Source organism: Nothobranchius furzeri, chromosome 3 (genome assembly GCF_043380555.1).
Source record: "Nothobranchius furzeri strain GRZ-AD chromosome 3, NfurGRZ-RIMD1, whole genome shotgun sequence".
Taxonomy (NCBI): domain Eukaryota; kingdom Metazoa; phylum Chordata; class Actinopteri; order Cyprinodontiformes; family Nothobranchiidae; genus Nothobranchius; species Nothobranchius furzeri.
In genome coordinates, this window is record NC_091743.1 from 59,683,845 (window position 1) to 59,706,728 (window position 22,884).

Consider the following 22,884-nt stretch of genomic DNA (forward strand, 5'->3'; position numbering starts at 1 on the left):
TGTTACGATGTGTGATGACATGGTTTTGTTGCAAAGGGAAGCCACGGTTTAGGAATTTGTTTGTTATGTTTGGGGTTTTGTGTGTACAGTTTTGAAAAACGTGTTTTAGCAATTGAAAAAAACTGTAACTTTCTATTATTGATCATGGTTGACTTCAGCTGGTAGTTTCTCATGTCCAGCATAAAAACATATTTGCATGACAACACTTATTGGACTGAACCATACTCATCTGGTACCCTTACTCAGACTTTAAAGAGCAAGTCACCCCCAAATAAACTTTTTTTGCTGATAAACTAAATAAACGAGTGTCTAATTGTGCTGCAGACACGTGTCGCCAATAATTTGGTACTTCAGTGCATCTTAGTTAAAATTTAAATATTCTGCCTAAAACTGGCAGTGTTGTGCCTTTGTCAGGTAAAAACTCTGCACTGTATTTTAATTCAAATCTGCCACCGCAGTTGGCTAAGAAGTATGCTATGATGTAAACTGGTACATTATGATGTCACAATGCTGTTGTGAGCCTGAATGTGTGTGTATTTGTTAGCGGCTCCGCCCTCTCGGTCTGCCAGGCAACAGCATGTGTTGCATTTTTCAAACATTAAGTGGGAGTGGAGTTAGACTCTGGTAGGGGTTGACTTGCTCTTTAAGTGTGCCAGGCACAGCAGAAGCTCAGGAGGTAGAGCAGGTTGTCCAGTAATCGGAAGGTTGCAGGTTCAATCCTGTCTTTGACCAGAGAATGCTGCTGTTGTGTCCTAGGTTAGACACTTAACCCACCTTGTCTGCTGGTAGTGGTCATCGGAGGGACCGGTGGCGCCAGTGTTCGGCAAGCCTTGCCTCTATCAGTGCACCCCAGGGCAGTTGTGGCTACATTGTAGCTCATCCCTAATCAATCAATCAATCAATCAATCAATCAATCAATCAATCAATCAATCAATCAATCAATCAATCAATCAATCAATCAATCAATCAATCAATCAATCAATCAATCAATCAATCAATCAATCATTTGATTGATTGATTTATTGATTGATTGATTGATTGATTGATTGATTGATTGATTGATTGATTGATTGACTGATTGATTGATTGATTGATTTTCCATTGGGCATGTCATGTGTGAATTGGCAGAGAATGCTGGTCCCGCAAGGTCACAAAATCACCAGAGAATTACAAGGTCACTCACGATTTCATCAGTTCACAAAACAAAAACCACGAGAAGTTTGGTATCATGTTTCCAGAAGGTTTTGATTGTTTCCGTGTTGTTTTTGCCTCGGCCACGGAAATTTGACATAATTTTTTACTAGCTAAGCAACTGGAAATTTGCACTTGCTGGTTATTTTGGAAGTTGCTGAATTTTTTACACCGCTCCTGTGTTTGACTTCCTGTCTGGCCCGATCTGAACTGCTGAACGTGATGTGTTTTGGAAGTGTAGTGTTTGTAAAACAGACTTGATGCATAGTGGAGCAATGTGAGACTACTCTCCTGGAATGTGTCCAAGATACACTGCTTTAAAGCTGGTGGAAACACAGCAGTTCACTGTAATGGCTGCTGTAAACTGCGTAGTATGCTTTGCAGATGTTACACGGTGCTTACACATTTGTTGAAAAGCTATAGCTAGATTAAAAGGAATACATTTGTTCATAAAAAAAATAATAACAAACACACAGGAACCAACTAAGTCTAGAATGGAAACAGATCACCAGTGTCTTAGTCAGGGCCGGATTATCATTGCAGGGGCCCCTGGGCACAATGTGTCTATGAGGTTCGTTTTTGTACCTGGTAGCAACAAACAGACACCATTGAAGGTAATCAGAAGTGAGGAACAGAAAATGAAAATTTTCTTTCAATGTTTAGAGCAACAGGAACTCTGAGAGTTTGCAGGCGCATCAGTGAGTTTGCGGCCGCTGCGCAGGGTGTGGGGGAGAGGGCTGAAGCAGGAACAGTAAAAATGCAAAAACTACCGTTGTTTAAAGAAATGTGTGGTAACTTAGAAAATGTGGGCACAATTTTAATTACTTCTCAACATTTTTCTCCAACGTTAAGACAGCTGCACAAAAAAAAGACTGCTGCTTGCGTGGGCCCCCTTGTAGCTGTGGGCACCTGGGCCTGTGCCCAGTTTGCCCGTATTATAATCTGGCCTTGGTCTCAGTCCACCAACAAGAGTCACTAATGGACCAAAAGATTGGATGAACGGAAAGAAAAAAATGCATCTTCTCCAAAACATTTGGTTTTAGGTTTAACTAAATCTGCACCTGCCCCCATAGTCAAACCAGTCACTTTTGGAGAAGCATTCTATGGTCAGAGCTGACAACTGAACCTTTGAGGACCTGTTTTCCTTCATGCCACTCTGTGATGGACTGTTGATCTGAGTACTTTGTCTCCTAGAGAAATGTGCCAGCTCCTTGTAACGCTGATGCATGGGTTTAAAAAAAAGTGGGTTGGATGAATGTTTTGTTTCATTTGAAATTTAAAAACACCCTACAAATAAAACCAATTTTCTTTTTGATTTCTTTTCTTTTGTTAACTGGCCTGAATAAATTGTTTCAAACCCTTGTAATCTCCTGACACAACAGCAGTAACAACATGAACTAAAAGTCATGGTCATTATCCAAGCTTTGAATGAAACGCTTGTCTAGGCAGTGACAACAAATCATTGTATGACTAAAGAACACACTGTACAATATGCCACCTTAGTGTGGTTTTTTTTTTTTTTGATAAAGAGACAATAGCCATGTGAGTAAACCAGTAACCTCAATTCATTTTATAAAGCCGGTCAAAAACTTGTTTTGGCTTTGTGATCTAAACTCGGTCTGCTATTGCAAAAGGGACTTGATTTTACTGGGCTGAAGGTGAAACTTTTGTTTTCAGTGTCCCTGGAAATGAAATAGCTAATAGCTACATATGATTGATATTTTGTGCAGCCCACATTTTTAACCTCAGACTCATCTCATCCCTTGCAGCCCATCCACCTCACTTCCCCCCGTGTTTAATCAATTGTCATCATCAAGCCAAGTACAAAGAGAAGGGAAGCTGATATTTAATGTGCTCACCGCTTTCCCCCAGAGAACTGTCAATCACCAAAGGTCCATCTGCATAACTAATGGCTAGCTCCTTGTTGCCCTTTGAGTTGGAGGGGGATGTTCTGACTGATGGCAACACATTCATATGTTCACATGTGCAGGTCATCACTAATGAGTGACATGTTCTCTGACAGTGATTGAAGATGAACGAGGCTCATTTGGCTCATAGGGCACGACTGAAGAAAAGAGGCAACAGTGGGCTTTCTTCATCTCTAGAATACTAGATTTTGTTTCAAAGATTTAGTCACACAACTCACTACCATCTAGGCAACACTGTGAGGTACAGAATTTCTTCAAAGGCATGTGCTTTAGTATGTTTCTATCTTTAGCACTGCAAAGCTGACCTACATGTGTGTATTTCCCTTCAGCTTACAACTTTTGTTTTTTCGTTACCAAATGCTGTTGGGCAAAGAGCTGTGATTAATAATAGATGATGAAAACCTTCCATTGAAAAAGTAAACAAATAAATAAATAAGTATGCTTATGCTGTAATGCTCAGTGTGGTATAGAATAGAATGTGGCATACTGGTTAAGACAAGGAATTATGAAATTAGTTTGAGTTTCTTCGTAGAAGTTATTCTGATCATATTTTTTCTCAATTTGATCTACATCAGATGTGAGTTAATTACATTTACTAATTATTATTTAAACAGAAAACAACGATAAAATGGTCTAGGTGCATGATTCTTTCATGGGATGCGAGAGGCCCCAGGTGCCCATCCCGGACAAGCCCCCATTTATGTTACAGGCCGGCTCACGGGACCTTAACATCAGATGGAGACCAAACAAATTTCTGGAGTTTAGGAGTATTTTAAAGGAAAACAGCCATTTATGATGCCCCACCAAAACAGCAAAGAAGCAAGAGCTCCGAAGCAGCCTGAAGCTGTATCAAGCAGGCTTTTTGTCTTTCACCTAGAGGTGCAGCCACTCAGTGCAATTAAGGACTGCACACAGCTAGGCCAATAGGACAGAGGGGCGTAAACTTAATTATACTGCAACACCATTTAGTGACGCTTCTAAATTACTTGTTTTCTGGTAGGAAAAGGAAACACAACACAATGTTAAAGTATCAAGTTACTGCCATTTAGCCAGTGACCGCTTCGTATTGCAGTGGTGGATAATTTATGTTCAAACCACGTTTTATTGGCAGGAGAGCCATAGAAGAATAATTCAGTGTTTTACTGTGCAGATGAAAGTAGCTTCACAGGCCTCAGTGTCCTCTGGTGACTTGGACAATTACAGTGTCTTGGCAGAAGACAGCCAGGAGGGAGAGAAACAGGGAGATGAATATTTGTTTGGCTGTGTTCTGTCATATGGTGTGTTTGTTTCAAACCTACAACTATTCTCCAAATCTACCCCTGGAGTGAGCAAAAACTATCTCTGCAATTATTCATAATTCAGAAGAAGTCTTCAGCAACCACTTTAAACACAACAATTACTAACATGGGGGCTATCCTGCCTTCACTGGAGTGATCTCGTTTACAAAAGTAAATTTACTCCGTCGTTTAGACTATCAGACACATTGAGATTTTACCCAAAAAGTTAAATATTTATTCTTTTTTTTTTCAATACAATTGCAAGTTAAGGTCAACATGGAATAAAGTGGGATATCAGGTGAATGTGAACAAATTTATCATGTGCTACCCCAAATCCTTCCCCCTCTTGTTTTAGACACACCGTTTTGTAGGAACAGATATCCCTTCCCTCCCATAAAGTAAACAAAATATTAAAAACAAAATCAAACATCTTGGGAAATAAAACAAAATTATATTTTTTTGCACACATTAAGACAAAAATCTGGAATATATAATGGCTCCTTGTGGCACAAAGCTGGCCATCAGCCAACTCTTTTTTTATTCCTAAATCACTGTAGCAGTTTGTGCCACATTACCTTAGAAATGGCTGTGGAGCGGGTAAGAAAAGACTCAAGTTCTCAAGTTCAGATTTCCCCTTTTTTTGTTTTTATAAATCACTAAAACGCAGCAAAATTTCAGTCTTAGCTGTTCTGACACTACAGTTCTTTAGTTTTTTTGTCTATTTTTCCGTTACCTCTCTTCACTTGTTTTACAAAACTTACCATATAAAATAAATACAAATATTTGTATCTTTTTAACAGTGTTCGTTTTTTACGGTCCACATGTTAATACCGAACCAGTGATCTGCGCAGTCCTCTGGCACTGCAGCTCTTCTTCCATTCGTCCTCCCTTTCTTTTTAGCACTTTAGCACAAAAAGTTCACTGTTGCCACCATAATTACGGCATGAATAAATACATGAATGAATAAATAAATAAATAATTTCAACGTTTTCCCCCTTCCATAAATAAGTGCAAACTCTTTTCAGTTTGCATCTGCAACCCTCTACATTCTGATTATTTTTGTAGCTTAAAAATCAGCATTTATTAATTTTTTATTCGTAAACAAACCTGTCTTAAATATTTGGGTGTCTTTAACTCTCTTCATCGCTAATGTAAAACTTCAAATTTAAATTCCACCAAAAAAAAAAAAAAAGCAAAAAAGGGTGACAAAAACCAAAGTTTGCTTAAATGAATTTTAACTTTCATGTCTTTGTCTTGAATCAGTACACGAGGTTAGCTCTGATGGTGTCAGTAGAGTGCCAGAGGGTCAGGAGATAGAAAAAGGAGGAGGAACAAAAAGTGTTTAACAGTCTCTCGACTGGCGAGAAGCTGTGCTAGGACGCTTCCTCCTCACGGTTTCCTGGAGCGTAGTAGCCTGCGAGTTGCCTGAAGCGTGGTCCCCAGTCGTGGAGATAGGAGAAATCCTGCTCTGATGTGTTGGACAGCGTGTGGATAGAACTGAGCGAAAGCGCAGGTGAACTGGTGCCCTCAAAGGCATATGTCTGGAAAGAGTCATACGGTGGCACAGTCAGGTCAGCGTCAGCCTGCTCCACCTTCTTACGTATGTAGCCTTTGAAAAGGGAGAAGTCCGTGGCTGCGGCCGTGGCTCCGTCTGAACTCACGTTCACTCTGTTTGCTTGTATCCACTGTGGCAGCGAGCGGATATCCGGCCCAGAGTCGCAAGTCTTGGCCTCTGGGAAGTCATAAAGATTCCTCAGAGCGCTCATGTCATAAGCTTCAGTGTCCTGCTCCCCGCCGCCTTCGTCATTGTATTTGATGACGTTATCCCTCATGTCCTCCTCGTCCTCTGCCATCCTCTGGCCCTTCCTGTGGCGTTTCAGGGTTAGGATCAACAAGACGAGAACTGACAAAGAGGAGAGAGAAGAGAGAAAACCATCATAAAAAAGTACTAAATAATAATAAATACATGAAATAACTTCATACACAGACTATGAACACTGATTATTGCACTACATGTATGAAATAATGCATAATGATTTGGATGGGTAACTTTGTAACTACTCACATTTTAACTTTGACTTCAAAAGCAAGATGATAAGTAAGTTTTACATTTCTAATACATCAGTATAGATTTTAGACAACTCTGATGGACCTACTAAGAAATAAACATCAAAAGGCTTAATGGTGGCCAGTGTCTGCATCAATACTCATCCAACTCTATTAAAAGTAAAACTAGTACAACTAGCTACAGCCAAAGAGTCAAAAGTATCAGAAAATGCATTGAGTTTGGAGCACTGAAAGATCAAACAATTAAAATGTATTATTATAAACAAGAGAAACAAGAGGAAGACCTAGGGTACCTATAGATGTGTCTAACACTGCAGTTTGATTAGATTTAGCTCAGACATCCGTCTCCTGACAGCAAGAACATATATCAGCATTTCGAAATCTCTTTTACACAAACACTTCTTCAAAATAAAAGACCCCTTTTGTTTCAAATAGTGTGACTTTTACTAAATTAATGGAACACCTCATTTTGAAAAGTTCTAAAGTAGCAGCTTTTATAACTTTTTTTGACTAAATTAGTTATAACCTGAAGTTGTGGTCAGAACAAATACCTGCAGTTTTACATTTTGATAGTTTACAGCAAATAATTTGATTAAATATGGAGTTTGTTAGATTTTATCTTAAACAATCCCCATTGGTCATGCTGCTTGCTGCTCAGATAGTGGCATTTTTGTGACTCACAAATATTTGTTAAACAGCAAATTAGCAGTCACAGCAAAACAACAACAACAACAACAACAACAACAACAAAAAATAATCGCAACTACTTGTAAGTATGTCATTAGTTTTAAGTAAATTAAATTTTCATGTGTTTAAATTTGGTGCTGCCAAGTTACGATTTTGTGAAGAGAAACACTCTGTTTACTATTTACTTTTCATTTATTCATGACTAAATAAAAATTATATATGTAGTCCTGCTCCAACACTTTATAGTTGGTTTGGATCAATATTTTTTAAGATGCTTCGATGGCGTTTAAGTAATGCATGTGGGTGAGATTTAATGTTTATTAGCTGCTGGAATTACTTTTGCTGTGATGTATTTTTAATGGTAAAACTTATTTGTAAAATGTGACTTGGTTTGACTTGGTTTCTGAAAGCAGCTTTGGTCTGGGTCATCCCAGCATGCTGTAAAGATTTTTTTTCCTCCATTGCTTAAACAGAGTGAGCAACCACTTGAACAATGTGCCAATGGAATGACAATAAGATAAATCATTAAGAAGTAGGCACCGTGAATCTTCTGGAACAGATACACAGTTTCCAAAAACAACTAGCCCACAGAGATAAAACAAAAAAACAAACAAAAAAAAAATAACAGCTGTCCGTTATGGTGTGGGCTCTGCTGGGCCATCAGGACTCCCAACATGAAGATATAATAAAGCCAGTTGTTTTTTAAATCAAATTACACTAACATCATGTAATGGTAAATGGCCTGTATTTGTATTAGCACCTTCTTAGGGTTCTACAACCCCCCAAGGCACTTCACCACACAATCAGTCATTCACCCATTCACACGCTGGTGAGGATGAGCTACAATGTAGCTACAGCTGCCCTGGGACGCACTGATAGAGGCGAGGCTGCCGAGCACTGGTACCATCAGTCCCTCCAACCACCGCCAGCAGGCAAGGTGGGTTAAGTGTCTTGCCCAAGGACACAACAGCAGGATGTTTTAGATTGTAGATGCAAAAAAAAAAAGGATCACTTGAAAGATGATGTTGTTAAACTCATTTACTGCCATTGACGACAAAAGACTAAAGTCGTCAGTTGTGTTTTTAACCCTCTCAGGCTCAAAATAAGTTTTGATAAAAGGACGAACACCTAAGTCCTTCAGGGGTACTTCTGAGTTAAAAAATGCTCATGAAATACGTATGTGGAGTAACAAGGTAGGTAGGTTTTAACGTTGCAAATCTGCAACGCCTGCCTCCAGAGGGTTAAAGGGCGGGTTTTGGAACGAGCTTGCGCACCTTGAGAGTAAGCATCATGTCGTTAAAGTTAATGTTCACCCTTGAGTGTTAATGATGTGTCGGTCGCGAATGAACCGGCTCTAAGAGCCGGCTCTATGAAGTGAACGACAGGAGCCGGCTCGTCATTGGGAGCCGTCACCCTTCCTCCCTTCCCCCTCTTGCTTTGGTGAAAGCCACAGGTCAACATGTGTAACTGCGTGTCCAGACCAGAGCTGTAGAAAGAAAGAGTTGCAACACTCCAATAGACTTATATGGATAGAACGGAATGCGAAATTCACGTGGTTCATGTAGCTTCGAATAGTTCCAAACAGCCCCGCTGCTGCATTGACCGCAGTTCATTTTCGGTGCTTCGGAAGGATTTTCTCCGGTAAGTTGATGAAATGTCTTTTATTTATTTATTTATTTTTTTTTTTTGCATTGTGAAGCGTTAGCTAACCACCTCGTACCAAAATAAGCCAACGTTGATATTTTATGTTGACAGTTTTAGCTAGATAACCTTTAATGAGCTAATTGTGTGCAGCTTGTTGATTATGAGCAGGAGGGGTTAGACAAGCTTGACGAGCTGTGGACGGGTTTATTTCAGTTTGTTTGATTCTACGTTTTAATAATATTCCCCACAGTTTGAAATAGGTTATAAACTTTTTACATTATGAGTTTTATTTGGGATTTCTTTGTACAATACGTTGCTGGTTGCTGTATCAACACAAACATGCATCAGAAATGGAGGCACAAATGGAGAGACCATTAATAAAGAAAATGTGATTGAGAAGACAAGTAATTATTTAATTTTTTTCAGTTAATTTTTCTGGATAACACTGACTGCAACAAACTGCTGAAGATGAGACAAACAGGATTAAGAACGTAAGAAGATATGTTGTTCTGTTTTGTGTACTCAAGTAATGAGAATAGAATTACAATATTTCAAGAACAGTAGTCGAACACAATAACTTTTAAAAATTAGACATTTTCCAAAAAACTGCTCATTTCCACTTGCTTTATAATATTAGCATTTGCAATTTTGTTATTATGGAATGACAAGAAATAGGAATTAACAATAACGCAATTATAAATGAATAAATGTCAAAGAGAAACTAAAACTAAATTCTTATGTAACCGTTAAAGGTTAAACTGTGTTGTGTGTCCATCTTCATGTTTCTTCATAGTGGCTGAGCGGAGAGCTGACCAGAAACAACGGTGGTGGCAAATCCCAGTTGGGTCTGTGATGGAGTGATGCACGCCTGGAGTGATTGCCATCTCATCCACAGTAAGCACACACTCTCTTCCATCTCTGTCAGATTTTTAACCTTCAAACTGAGCATGTCAGAAACCTCTCCTAACACACCTGGTTTCAGCTTAATGGGCTGCATTTTTCTGTGCAGGGTTCTAACATCAGGCAGAGGGATACTCGTGTCCTGAAGAAACCTGTAACCTGTTGAACCCACTGAAAAACAGAGCTGTACGGCCTTTTGATTGTCTGTTTACTCCATTTAATGCCTCTTGTGTTTTTCATGCCTTTTGGATTTTCTATTTCCTCCCTTAGGTTTTCCAGCTGGGTTACCTGGTTGCATCACCTGTTCCTTTCTCCTCCTGGCCCTGACGCCGGCTCCTCATGGCTTCCTGCCTTGGATGTCCCTCTCTTCTGATACCATCTCATGTCCCCCCTCACTTTCCCTCATCTCATTTGCCTCACTGCTGCTGCTGCTTTCCTCGTTCTCTGAAATTATAATGGCACTGTTAGAATAAAGAATCATCTTTTAATTATATAAATACAAATGTCTAATATTTCAAAAGATTTGTACCACAGTTTACTTGAGTACAATATGTGTGGCCACTGGTCAGTGGATCAACATGCAGTGGTTCTGCTGTACTTCTCACTGCGGGATCCTTCCTCCTCCTTGGTTCAGGGCGATGAACAAGCACAGCATCAGCCCTGAGTCTCACCTTGCCTAGTCTTAGCAGACTGTTCCTCCTCAAAATGTGCCTGTAGAGTGGTGTATTCGTGTATTTCCTGCCACATTTAACAGTTTTATTGCAGCCTTGTGCAGTTGAGAGCAAAACATGTAGAGCCTTGATAGAAAACATTATAGAGTGCACATTAAACTCACTGCACACAGCTTTTTGTTATTGTGATCTCTAGTCATGGTGAGGTTGCTCCTGCTGACTTGAGCCAACCATTTTCTTCTCTCTGCGTCTTTGGGGAAGCCATACATCCTGATTCCTCTCGCAGACCGACTGCTACATCCATATGCAGGGCAGCCAACCACGGTAAGATAATCAACCTATAAAGGTATTATTAAGATACTATTTTTGTACATATAGAAATATTGAATGGAACCAAACATATAGAGATGTAAAATTACATGGAAAAAAATTCATCCAACCCAAAAATTTGTAATTTCTCATTTTTAACCCAATGACATATTTTATTTTAATAATATTCAAAATGAAGTTATTCAAAAGAGTTTCATTAGGTCTTCAGTGCATTGCTCATAATTAATGATTCAGCTTATTTGAGCATATGTAACGACTAAACATAATGTTGGTAAAAAAAAGCTTTATTAAAATGCTATTATACATGTTGTACAATGGTACTCTTTTTCACAAATAACACTTATTTATCTACTGTGTTTGACCATAGAGTTTTATTGAAATTTTGTTTTTAATTAGTTGCTATTAGTCAGGCTATAGATGCCAGATAAACTGGGTTACAGATGCATGTACTGTCTTCACATAAAAATGTAAAGTAAAGGTTGTAAAATGTATTCTACTGAACATAATAGATCATCGTTCAAAGCATAAACAGCTACATATTTTCTTCAAGGTAAGCTGGAGCAGAATTCTAGCTTTCAATAAACCACTTTAAATTGGATATTACAATTTGAGTTTAGGGCTTCTTTGTAGGACTTAAACGTATTAAATATGCTCATATTAGAGCAGTGTGTTGCATTACTACATCAAATTTATTTCTATAATATATTACCTTGGTCAGGCTATACTGCAGAGACAAATTGCTATGTTTCCAAACGCTGGGGAATTGGCAGTAATGTTGATTCTGATTCTGATAACAGCAAGCTAACAGCAAGACAGCACACAACCACGCTTCCTGTAATGCTGGAAGCGTTCTACTGTAATAAGTATAGTAAGTGCCCCTTACCATAATACCAAGTGCCCCCTACCATATATGTAACCAGCAACAGCCATTAAACTAGCTTTCTGGAGTTTTCTACTTTTAGAAATTATGTATGGATTTTCAGAAAACCGTAAAAGTGAATATCTTATCATGTACTGTGATATAATGTAAGAGAAACATCTTTTATTTATCTATTTATTTTTTGCTAAGCACACCCCCTGCCCCACAGAGCTCCATGCAATATGAAACTGAACGCCGACCAGAACTAACCAATAGCATTAGACTGATGCTTAGATGCTTCAAATTTAAGGAGAACCTCGGCTGATGCAGAGTTGATGAACTTTAAACAGACAAGAAAGTCTTTAAAATATAAATGTATGAAAACACAACATGACATGAGAATAATACTTGTAAAACTGCATGTTTTAGCTCTGTTTGTTGAATACAGAATCACATTTATAAACAAGAAATGTGAAGTCGCCATCTTAAAAAAAAACAAAGCAACACACTTTTTGTGTTACATGCTTGTCAGCCACTAGATGGTGCCATCGGATAAGCGAAATACTCCGGAAAGAGGCTTAAAACTCACAGTCAGAAAGTATTATTTAGCTTTAAAAATGGACTGCAGTAACCACAGTTGACCACAGTCATTCTTACAAATTACACCTTTAAAGTTACATGTAAAATTATAATGTTTCTAGAAACATTTTCGCTTTAGCAAAGCATCAATTAATATTTAAATGGTCTCTGAGCTGACTTCCTCCAGTGTTTTTGTTCTGACTCTGGTGTTTGTCTTTACATATTCCCTTGAAGTGGTGAGTGAAAACTCCCATAAGCAACTGGAGACTAAACTTCAATGAGAATTTTATGCAGAATCTCTGATTGATAAAGCTGCCCGTTTGCATTGTCTGCTGGGCTCCACTGGGGGTATTGGTGTCTGTAGCCATTGTGTTTATTCTTCTCCTCGATGAATGGACTCAATTAATTGCCACGAGGCTGAAGAAAAAGTCATGGTTTGTGGTAATCTGTGACACACACTGTGCTGCATACTAAACAAGCACTAAGACAATTACTCTAAATTCACACTAATGAGAGGAGTAATAGAGGGTGGAAAACTTCTTATTTTCAGCTCTCATTTCTGTAAATTGTGTTAAAGACAGTTTGACATTATGAGTAAAAAAGAAATAGCCTTTTGTTAATGATGAGTGTCGCTGACTTTCAGGTATTCATGCCTGATTTTTAAGCCTGTGAAAACCTATTTATCTAGGAGATTATCATGCAGTTGTAAATGCCAATAAAACACCATGTCGAGGATTTACTTTAGCCAGGAGCATATGTACCTGTGTATATCTGACTCTTATATGTGCAATGCTGACACCCATGTGTACAGATTTTGCGATAAGTGTTCATGACAAGACAGTTAATTTCCCCTTGGGCTGCGCTGGTTGCCCTCACGCGGGAGTTCATCACTAGCAGATGGGAGGTAATTGGAATGGATGCATGCAGATGCTACAACACAATTGGATGGATTCATCACATCAGGCCTGTATAGGAATTGATGGAGGGACTGTTTGTTTGTAAGGTAATTAGGCAGAAATTTGTTTTCATTTTTCTCATCATCCAGCAATTGAAGTAAAAGAGGTAGTCCAACCTCTGGAGAAAAGGGAAAGTTGGCCAGCTGATTAGTCATTGTATGTGTGTGTGTGTGTGTGTGTGTGTGTGTAAGGGAGTGAAGATGTGCACACAATGCTAGAGCCCTAAAGGAAATGGATTGTTATGTAGCAACGAGGTGTGATGGGACTTGTGTTTATGTGTCCAGCATGATCAGTTTGTTTTAGGCGTTATGCCTTTCAGATGATAAGATTGTTGTGATATCACACACACACACACACACACACACACACACACACACACACACACACACACACACACACACACACACACACACACACACACACACACACACACACACACACACACACACACACACACACACAATGTGACATAAATACCACACAATACTTGTGAAAACACATCTTCCACCACCCCCGGTCCTAAGCCCTGCCATTCTGAGATAGTTCACATCATGACTAGATTAAAAGTAGACGCTTTGATGAGGCTTGCTGTCCGTTTCATATGGAACTGGCATGGATAAGAGATTCTGGAATCAACATGGCAACATTTCAATATCAGAGGAAACATAAAAAATAAACCCTCCTTAATGCATCCTTTCTGTTGCCAAGGACACTGCAAAAATATATTTCTAAAATCATTCTTTTCTATGAACAAAGTCTTGCTTTAAAGGCTAAAAAACTGTTTTCAACTCAAGCTGCTGAAGGGAAGCTATCTAGCACTTCACCAAAACCTAGATATTTTGCCAACACTTTATTTTTTTATAGCCAGCAAGCATGTTGCTTCAGGTTTGTACACAACACTTTTTTTGTCTGAGCTTTTAAAACTACGATGAATAAATTATACTCTGCTTTTTGAAGCTCACTGGAGCAGATGGTTCCGTTAATGGAGACAGACCTTTAGCAACTTTCATTAGAAAGTCTCTTAAAAGAAGAAGAGAACAATGTTAGTCACAGTTAAAGCAACATAGTGTCACATCATCCATCATTCACTGACGGCACAATATAAACTGTGCAGAGCCACAAGCGGGGGAGACAAAACACCCTGACAGTGTTGTCGCCGCTTGCTGTCACTAAAGAGTGGGACGCAAAGACTTAAGGCTGATTTATGCTTCTCCGTCTGCGTCAGTGCGGAGACACGCAACGCCATTATCCATCCTTGCATAGGGCCCGGCAGGCACGCAAGTACGTACGGAGTCGAGCCCACTTTTTAAACATCCATCGAACGAGACGGAGAATGCAAGCTTGTGATTGGTCAGGTCACCGCTGTCGTCCACACCGCCGCCATTGCGCCCTCAAAAACATAAAGAGAGACGAGAATAACTAGCGGCAGACATGGAGAAGCTTGAAGAATACCTCACGAAAAAACTCTAAAATATGAACGTTTAATTCCCCCGTGACTGGATGAACAAGCGTTTTATTTGTGGACGGAAATGACAGGAAACGTGGGTTTAGAGGTGGCAAGAGGTGAAGGAGAATGAGAGACACATTTGTCTGTGTTTATTGTGCTTACATACAAAAAACACAATATAAACACACTATCTTGAACAGGATACATGACAGGATACTACAGAACAGCGCTACGCCCTCTGTTGTGCTGCCGGGAAATTGCTTTGCAACACTCTCCAGGAGACGGAGAAGCATGAGGGCAAAAGGCCTCCGTCAATCCGTGCGTGTCTGTCCCTTGCGTAGCTGACGGAGAAGCATGAATCAGCCTTTACAGTGGGATGGTTTTTTTTTGGGGGGGGGGCAAGAAGGACTAGCTAACTCATAAATGTTTCAAATATTTCAGTACCAGCCATCTTTGGATTCATGGGTATGTTGGTGAGGTCGCATCTGTGGAAAAAAATAAAAATCTCTGCTTGTCTGGGAAGTCTTGCCTATTTAAAGCCTTCTGTGCAGAGTGATACAAGTGCTGAGGCAGCTAGTTTCCATTAATACATGCTCTAACACACACACACACACACACACACACACACACACACACACACACACACACACACACACACACACACACACACGCACGCACGCACGCACGCACGCACGCACGCACGCACGCACACACACACACACACACACACACACACACACACACACACTTCACTCTCATTCATCCTGGTGCTGCCTGTGTTCTATGGATCAAAGTGCCTTGATATTATTCATAAAACCAGGCGGCATCTGTGTTCCTCTTTAAACAGAAGACCTCTCTTCATACAAGCAGATTCAACAGGAACATGAAAGACAGATGAAGAGAGTATCTGGTTTTGATGTTATTTAGTTTATTTTGTTTTGCTGCCAATCCAGTTTTATTTAAAAGAAAAATATGGATCACTTCTAAAAGTGGATGACCTGTTAGGGCTGCATGTTTATGGAGAATGAAAAATCACAACCGTGATCTTACCAGTCAAAATCAAAGATTTAGGAATCTTTCATTTGACCTAAAAAGTGTTTCTTGTTTCTTGTTAAATAAAAAAAATGTAACAATACATTTATACTACTAAAATGTGCCTACATTTAACAAATGTACGAATACAGCATGATTAAATAATTCGACACAACTTTCATTCTTCATTTGTTCTTTTTTCATCATTATATTGTTGATAATGACTTAAAATTTTCATTCAAAGTTCACGTGGTAATTTAGCGCTGACACGTGAATAAAACATGTTATCTAGTCCTGCACACAGCAGAAGCTCAGGAGGTAGAGCGGGTTGCTTCATGATTGGAGGGTAATTTGCTCCAGGGGTGTTCTGCTGTTGTGTCGTTGGGCAAGACACTTCACCTGACTTGCCTGTGTTGGTGGTGGTCAGAGAGGCCGATGGTGCGAAATGGCAGCCTCGCCTCTTTCAGACCTCCCCAGGGCAGCTGTGGCTGCATAGCAGCTTACCATCACCCATCGTGTGTGAATGTGAGAGTGCATGAATAATGGAAAATGCTTTGAGTGTCTTGAAAAGCGCTGTATAAATCCAACATATTTTTATTAAAACAACCTCTTATTCATTGAAATAGTTGTTTTAAAAATTGTCAAGTTTATAAATTATAAAACTAGATCACATCCAGACACATACACATTCAGTATCTTTCCATCATTATTCCACATTCCTGCCTGATTTTCAGCATTGTTTGAAATCATTGAGCCGTGGGTGAAAGTGCACATCAAAATAAAATAAAAACACAGTTGTAAAACTGAATGATAACCATTGTTTTTTTTTTTCATTACATGATTTTAGTAAGAATTTTAGAGCCCTAATAGTAATTGACATAAAAAAATGTTACTTATTGCTAAAAATTATGACTTATTAAAGCATACATGTTGATGATTTTCTAAGCATAATTTGTTGCTTCCTTCAGATTCAGCTTTTCTCTAGAATGCCCCTCCACTGAGTAAATATTAAGGATACACCTACTAGCGTAGTTGAACTTATGCTAGAAAAACTTTGGTGATTATCTATCAAACCACTCATCAAACATTCATCTGTTTAGCACAACTGTATTCATTCATATCCATGCATATGCTACAGGTTTGAGCATATTTGTCTGCTTACCTATAAGGATGAGCATGCAGACCAGCAGAGCTATGAGAGCCCCGGGGCTCAGAGCCGCACTCATTACGTAGGCTGTTGCATTGCACGACTGGATGGTTCCCTCTGCGTAAAGAAAGAAGAAAATTAGTATTTTCTCTACTCTTCTCTTTCACGCTGGCAAATCAGTCCTCATCAAAGTTGAAACCGTTGTTTTTAACCATGCATATTTGACCAACCCGAAACTTCTCTTAAAAAAGGGAAAATTTCATGTCCTTATGTTGTTTTGCCTCCCGTAAAGATGGGCTCATAAAAAGTGTTTGCCGAGCAAAGCTATGACACATTGACCTTTTAGCACTGCAGCTGCTGATACAGAAGATGACAGTGATGTTAATGTCAGCAGCTCTCACCTTTGTCACAACCGCAGACGTGGATGGTCAGGGTGCCCGTTGAGCTGAGCGAGGGAGGTCCACTGTCGACCACAAGAATGGGCAGGAAGTAGACATTCTGTTCGTGGCGGTTAAATCCTGACCTCTGGGTGCGGATGCCAGCTGTGTTGTCTTGGTGTGTGGTGTGATGTGTTTTGGGGCACATTGGCATGAGAGAGACAAGATAGAGAGCATAAATAAACATGGATGACTACGCGGTTGAAAAACAAAACCCTTTTGTTCTCACTGATGATGGGTTTTTACCAGAAAGTAGAAGACTTTAAAACTCAAACTAATACTTTTTTTCTTATATCTGTTTTATAGGTTTAAAACTTTAAAGAGGACACATTATTATATTTTTTCTTAAGTTAAAACAGTTTTATGGTCGATACAAAACATGTTTATAAAGTTCTTTGCACTAAATTCCTCTCACCTGAAGTAATTTCAGCATTTTTATTCTTGCTAGTTTCAGTACCTTCCAGAATGAGCCGTTTCAGGGCTCTGTCACTTTAAGAAAACAAGCTGGAGCTGGCAACGGCCACCCCTCTGCCCGCTCAGGCTGCTATAAGCTGAGAAGCTGTGGTTTCTGTGAGGGGCTCTGAGCCGTTACTCCTCCAGCAGCAGCCCTCTCTTGCTCATGAGTGGTGGTTCTAATCTAGCTTCCTCATTTGTGACATCACAAACCAAGACTTTTTGTAATGGCTTGTTTTAGGCCCATAAAGAGCACTGACAGAAAATTAATGGATGGGATTAATTTCAATGTTTGTAGTGGTTATAAAGACCAAGATCAAATGTATTTTATAGCACATTTATACTGCCCAAGGTGCTTCAATCCACTTTTATTTCTTTGGCACTTTATACACAACTCGTTGCCCAAAATGCTGTGCAGTTAAAATAAAAAGCATAGGTAAAACACTAAAAACAAGCCAACAATAAAATACATCACAGCTTTAAATTAACATGGGTGAAACAATTAGAATCATACAAAATCATTACAACTTCAAACAAAAATGAGTATATAAATGGTAAACAAGAGTGAATGTTCAGCAATCAAGTCATGTTAAATTCTAGTGAGCAGAAGAGCGTCTTAAGAAGAGTTTTAAAAACCTTGAGCGAGGAGGTCTGCCTAACGTTGACAGGCGGCTGATTGCATAGGATAGGAGCAACCACAGCAAAAGATCTAAGGCCTTCACAAGTTAAGACACAGTAAAAATAGACAAAAATCATGCAATACCATTATATTAAAAATATAAAGATAAGAGATTAAAAGTGAGATATAACCTACATTGAAAAAAATAACAACTAAAAACAAAGTATAGTTCAAGTGTTGATAAAAGCCAGTTTCTAGACACATTTCTCTAGCAGTGTTTTAAAGGTGTGGTTCACTAATTTAATCATTATATTTGCAGTGGTTTCTAGGATGACTGCCTCATACTCTGGGGGAAAAAAGCTCCAGTGCACCAGGAACTAACAGAATGACCTATCACAGCTGAGCTTCAGACAGCAACATTTGAAATCTTATTTCCTGATATTTAGACATGTCTCCTCTGATTGGGTAACAGCAATGTGGCTCTATACTGACTCCATTTGCTCTGCAACATTGATGTTTTATCTCCACAAATAACACAAGCTTGGAAAAGTACTGTTGTGTGGTGGAGTTGCTAATGCTAACTATTAGCTTCTACTAGCCCAGACATTCTCTGCCGTTTTCCTGGCTGAGTCCATAAAAGTGACAGTGTGACGAAGATCTGTCAGGATTTTCTAATCCTAGAGTTTCACAGTCTATTTTCTATCAGAATCTAATGCAGGAGATAGGTGTAGGAGACTATTTTCATGTTCAGCCTGCATTAAAAACCCAGAGTGACAGATTATAATCAGAAATAGTCATTAAAACATCAGTTAACCACACCTGTTAAATTTGCTCACATTGAGCAGACTTGATATTGAGAGACAGACTATTCCACAGTTTAGTGGCAGTAGAGACCAACATGGCTGCACAAAAAGATGTAAAAGGTGAGTTTTGCAGAAAATGTCCCCTTTAAATTATGCATTACAATTTATCATATGGTAGTTCTTAGAAATGTAGAATCAAAAATATCAATTACAAAAAACTTATTCAAATAAAATAAAAACTAGCCAAAGCTATTTTGCACAATGCTCAGTTGACAACCTACAGTCAGAATGTATCTAGATCATCACGTTTAACTCGGGGTTGTTGACATTTCATCAGAAGAGCGAACATCCTGCTGTGTCATTAACATTTATCAAGCAAAACAAAAAGAAGAGACGAGAATGGGAGTGAGCTCCGTTTGTAATTAAATTTCACCGGTGTGCATCTATGAGCTCTCTGCCTGAGACTTAGATAAATGTAACACAAAATAAAAGATGAGGTTTTGAAAAATAGAGTCAGCGTGGCTGGTGGGAAGACTTGCATAAAGGATAGCAAGTAATCCATCTCCCAGAACATTTATCACTGTTATCCATGTCACCCGAGGACTCCTTTGGCACATGTAGAACAATTTTCATATTACTGTTTATGTGCAGGAGTGTTGGACTGCACAGCTTGTCCTTTTGACTTTTACACACATACACAAAGGGATGAAGAATCTCTCTAGACATAAATAAACACACATCTTTGTATGGGACAATGTTGATCTGCTTTCCTTCTTCATGAACTCGGGTGGTGGCACTGGGAATTCAGCTACTCGTACTATTTAGGCAAATTGCAGGTTGTTTTATCCTACAGTAGAAAAACTTTAATCAATGAGATGAGAGGTTTTCTCTACAGACTGCCGGCAAAGACTTCAAAGAGTTCAGCAACATGGGAAAAATGCCTTGTCATCATTGTGTGTCAAGGCTTCGAGACAGAACACAATGTGAGGGCATGATGAGGGAGAGAAGGAGTGACAGATTGAACGTGACAGGTTGACAAATGTGTCCATGAAAAAAAAAGATACCATGGTGGGGAAAAAAAGGGGTAGGTGGATTAAAAGTCTGGGAGGTGCTTTGTTTGCTTCTCACTGGAATATGAAGGTGAGCATGACTTAATGCATAGATTTAATTTGAGATGTTTGTGTGCATCAAAAAAAAGAGAGAGCAGGTTCAAGAGTTTTTAACCATTCATGTAAACAACTCTTCTCTGCACCTTTAGTTTTTTGCACATTTAAACGAGCACAGCGTTTGAAAGTGGGAAGAAAAAAAAAGCTGTACTGGTTGATACTAATGAGTATTTGCCTACAGATGAAAATGAGTGTTAATAGGACACTTGTGTTTATTCCCTGTTCATTCAGGTATAATGTATAATTCAGAGGTATAAACAGGGAAATGTGTGTATGCATGTTACACAGGGATTGTGGCTTGTGCCCTTCTATTCAAATGCACATGACCAGGACACCAGCAGATCCTGCTGCCTCCACACACTGACATCTCCCTGGCTCGGGTCACTCCCCTGACATTGTCCTGGTGTCAGATCAATCTTGATTCAGCCAGATGTCACATTTGCTTAGGCACACATCTCTAAACGGAGGATACACAAGCACCCCCCCCCCCCCCAAAAAAAAAACAAAAAAACCAAAAAACAAAAATAAGAAATAAAACAACAGGCCAGCATAAAAAAGACATCCTGACAAAGCAAAGTCATCACTGTAGGACACGATGACCACGATTTCCCCTTATGTTTAGGGGACATGATTAAATAAGGCTTACAATAGTTTTTTGACTCATACAACATGAATAAAATTCATTTTAATCAGAAATATTTTCTTATGACTTCATTATTGTCAGGATCTGGGGTGAGTCTGCACATTCAACTAATTACCACCAAGTCGTTGCAGGTGAGCGGTGCCGGAGAGTGGCCAGCTGCGGTGTGTTTCCCATCACCTGCCAGGGTTTATAAGGAGCTGGGAGATCACTTCACCTCGCTGGAAGATTACTCAACTTGGGTAGTTCTGTCTTGCCTTTAGTACAAGCTACAGTTCTTGTCACAGTTTATAGATCGCTACAGTTATTGTTATCTCAGTCCTAGTAGCTACAGATGGTGTTTGTGCTCTTAATGAGCGTAGTAATCATTCGCCCTGCTTTCCTCAGGATCATCTTCAGACCTGCCTCATCCAACCTCAGCCATAATCTGGAACCGTGCTACAGATCTCCCTCCTCCTGGTGGACCCCACCGCTCTCCTCCGTTCACCTCTTGGATCACGCCCCAGTACCAACACCTCTGCCACAGCTCACCCCAGATCTGCCCAGACATCAAAGCCAGCTTCCTACAGTAAGACTCCTCCGAAGAATTTATTCCACTTCAGCCACAAGATCCTCACCTCTGTCTATCCTACAGACCCCGGCCACCGGAAAGAGTGCTCTGCGCCTTTGCTACCCATCTCCACATTTTGTGGTGCCTCTTTAGTTCAGTTAAAAGAAATAAAATTGTATCTTATTTTTTCCTACCTCTGTCTCTGAATCATTCTGCATGTCTTGGGTCAGGAAACTCCCCTCAGTCATGTCAGAATCTTCCAGCCATACTCCTGACTCTGCAGAACCCCCTTCCCCATCCATCTCCGACACGCTGGCTCTCCACGACCGGACCTTACAAGCCCTCATGGAACAAACTTCGGCCTCTAATCAACGTCTCCTCCGTATGGAAGCCCTGCTTCAAAACCTGCACAGCAGTCAGCCCCCAGTTACGGAACCTCCGGAACCAGGAGCTCCACCCGGGGCCGTTGCTCAGGAACTCCCAGCTCTCCAACACTTCCGGGCGGCCCCCTCACCGCCTGCCGACACGTTTGAGGGTGAGTTCTCTGAATGCCAGGGTTTCCTGCTTCAGTGCAGGCTAGCCTTCGGACGTTCACCTCATTCATTCACTACAGACTCTGCTCGCATTTCATATGTTGTTGGTCTGCTACGCGGGCGAGCTCTCCGCTGGGCAGAGGCTAGGAGCCATGATGAAACATTTTTAACCGGCTCTTATTCTGAGTTTGTTAAGGATTTTAAACTAACCTTCGGATGTGAGGAGACACCTGGTGACGTGGCACATAAGCTGCTTCATTTATCTCAGGGGCGGAGATCGGTAGCTGAGTTCGCCATAGACTTCTGGACCTACGCGGCTTCCTCGAGCTGGAATGAGGAGGCTCTAAAAGGGGTTTTTTCTAAGGCTTTGTCTGAGAGGATTAAAGACCAACTGGCGTTCTGTGCTGAACCCGCCACTCTAAATGGACTGATCGATCTGGCGATCCGCATTGATAAAAGACACCGGGAGAGACAATCAGGTACTCGTACACCTTCACCTAATTACCCTTCTCAGTCTCCGTCGCAACCTAAAAACCAGAGCCCGAGGGAGGAACCCATGGAGCTGGGTCGTACACATCTGGACCCAGAGGAGAAGCAGCAACGCCGCAGGTCACGTCTGTGTTTATATTGTGGACTCGCAGGCCATTATGTCTCGAAGTGTCCTTCACTAAAAGACAGGGCCCGTTGTTAGGAACGAGAGTAATGATGGGCAGTATAACCAGTGGAACCTCTCGTAGCATCATTCCCTGTACCGTAATTTCTAGACTTCACGCCCTCGACTGTCACGCCCTTTTAGATTCTGGCTGTGAGCAGTCCCTTATGGACTCTGAGCTGGTGAAACAGTTAGAACTTTCCACTGTGCCTCTATCTACGCCTCTAGCGGTCTCGTCTCTAGATGGTAATTCTCTCACCACAATAACTCACCGCACAGCTCCCCTCACTCTCAGAATATCCGGTAATCACACTGA

At 40.2% G+C, this 22,884-nt stretch overlaps 1 protein-coding gene across 2 annotated transcripts in view; it reads right to left on the minus strand.

The window, feature by feature from the left end:
• Positions 1–1,104: 1,104 nt before the first annotated feature.
• The window catches only part of LOC107385374 (cadherin-22), a 298,526-nt gene continuing 276,746 nt past the window's right edge, over positions 1,105–22,884 (minus strand). For both annotated transcript variants that reach the window (XM_054751944.2, XM_015959211.3), the window contains 3 exons: positions 17,117–17,266; positions 16,731–16,832; positions 1,105–6,299 (listed from right to left, as the gene is read on the minus strand). In XM_054751944.2, the coding sequence (XP_054607919.2) occupies positions 5,770–6,299; positions 16,731–16,832; positions 17,117–17,266 (782 nt within the window). In that variant the 3' untranslated portion in view covers positions 1,105–5,769. The remainder of the gene's footprint in view (positions 6,300–16,730; positions 16,833–17,116; positions 17,267–22,884) is intronic.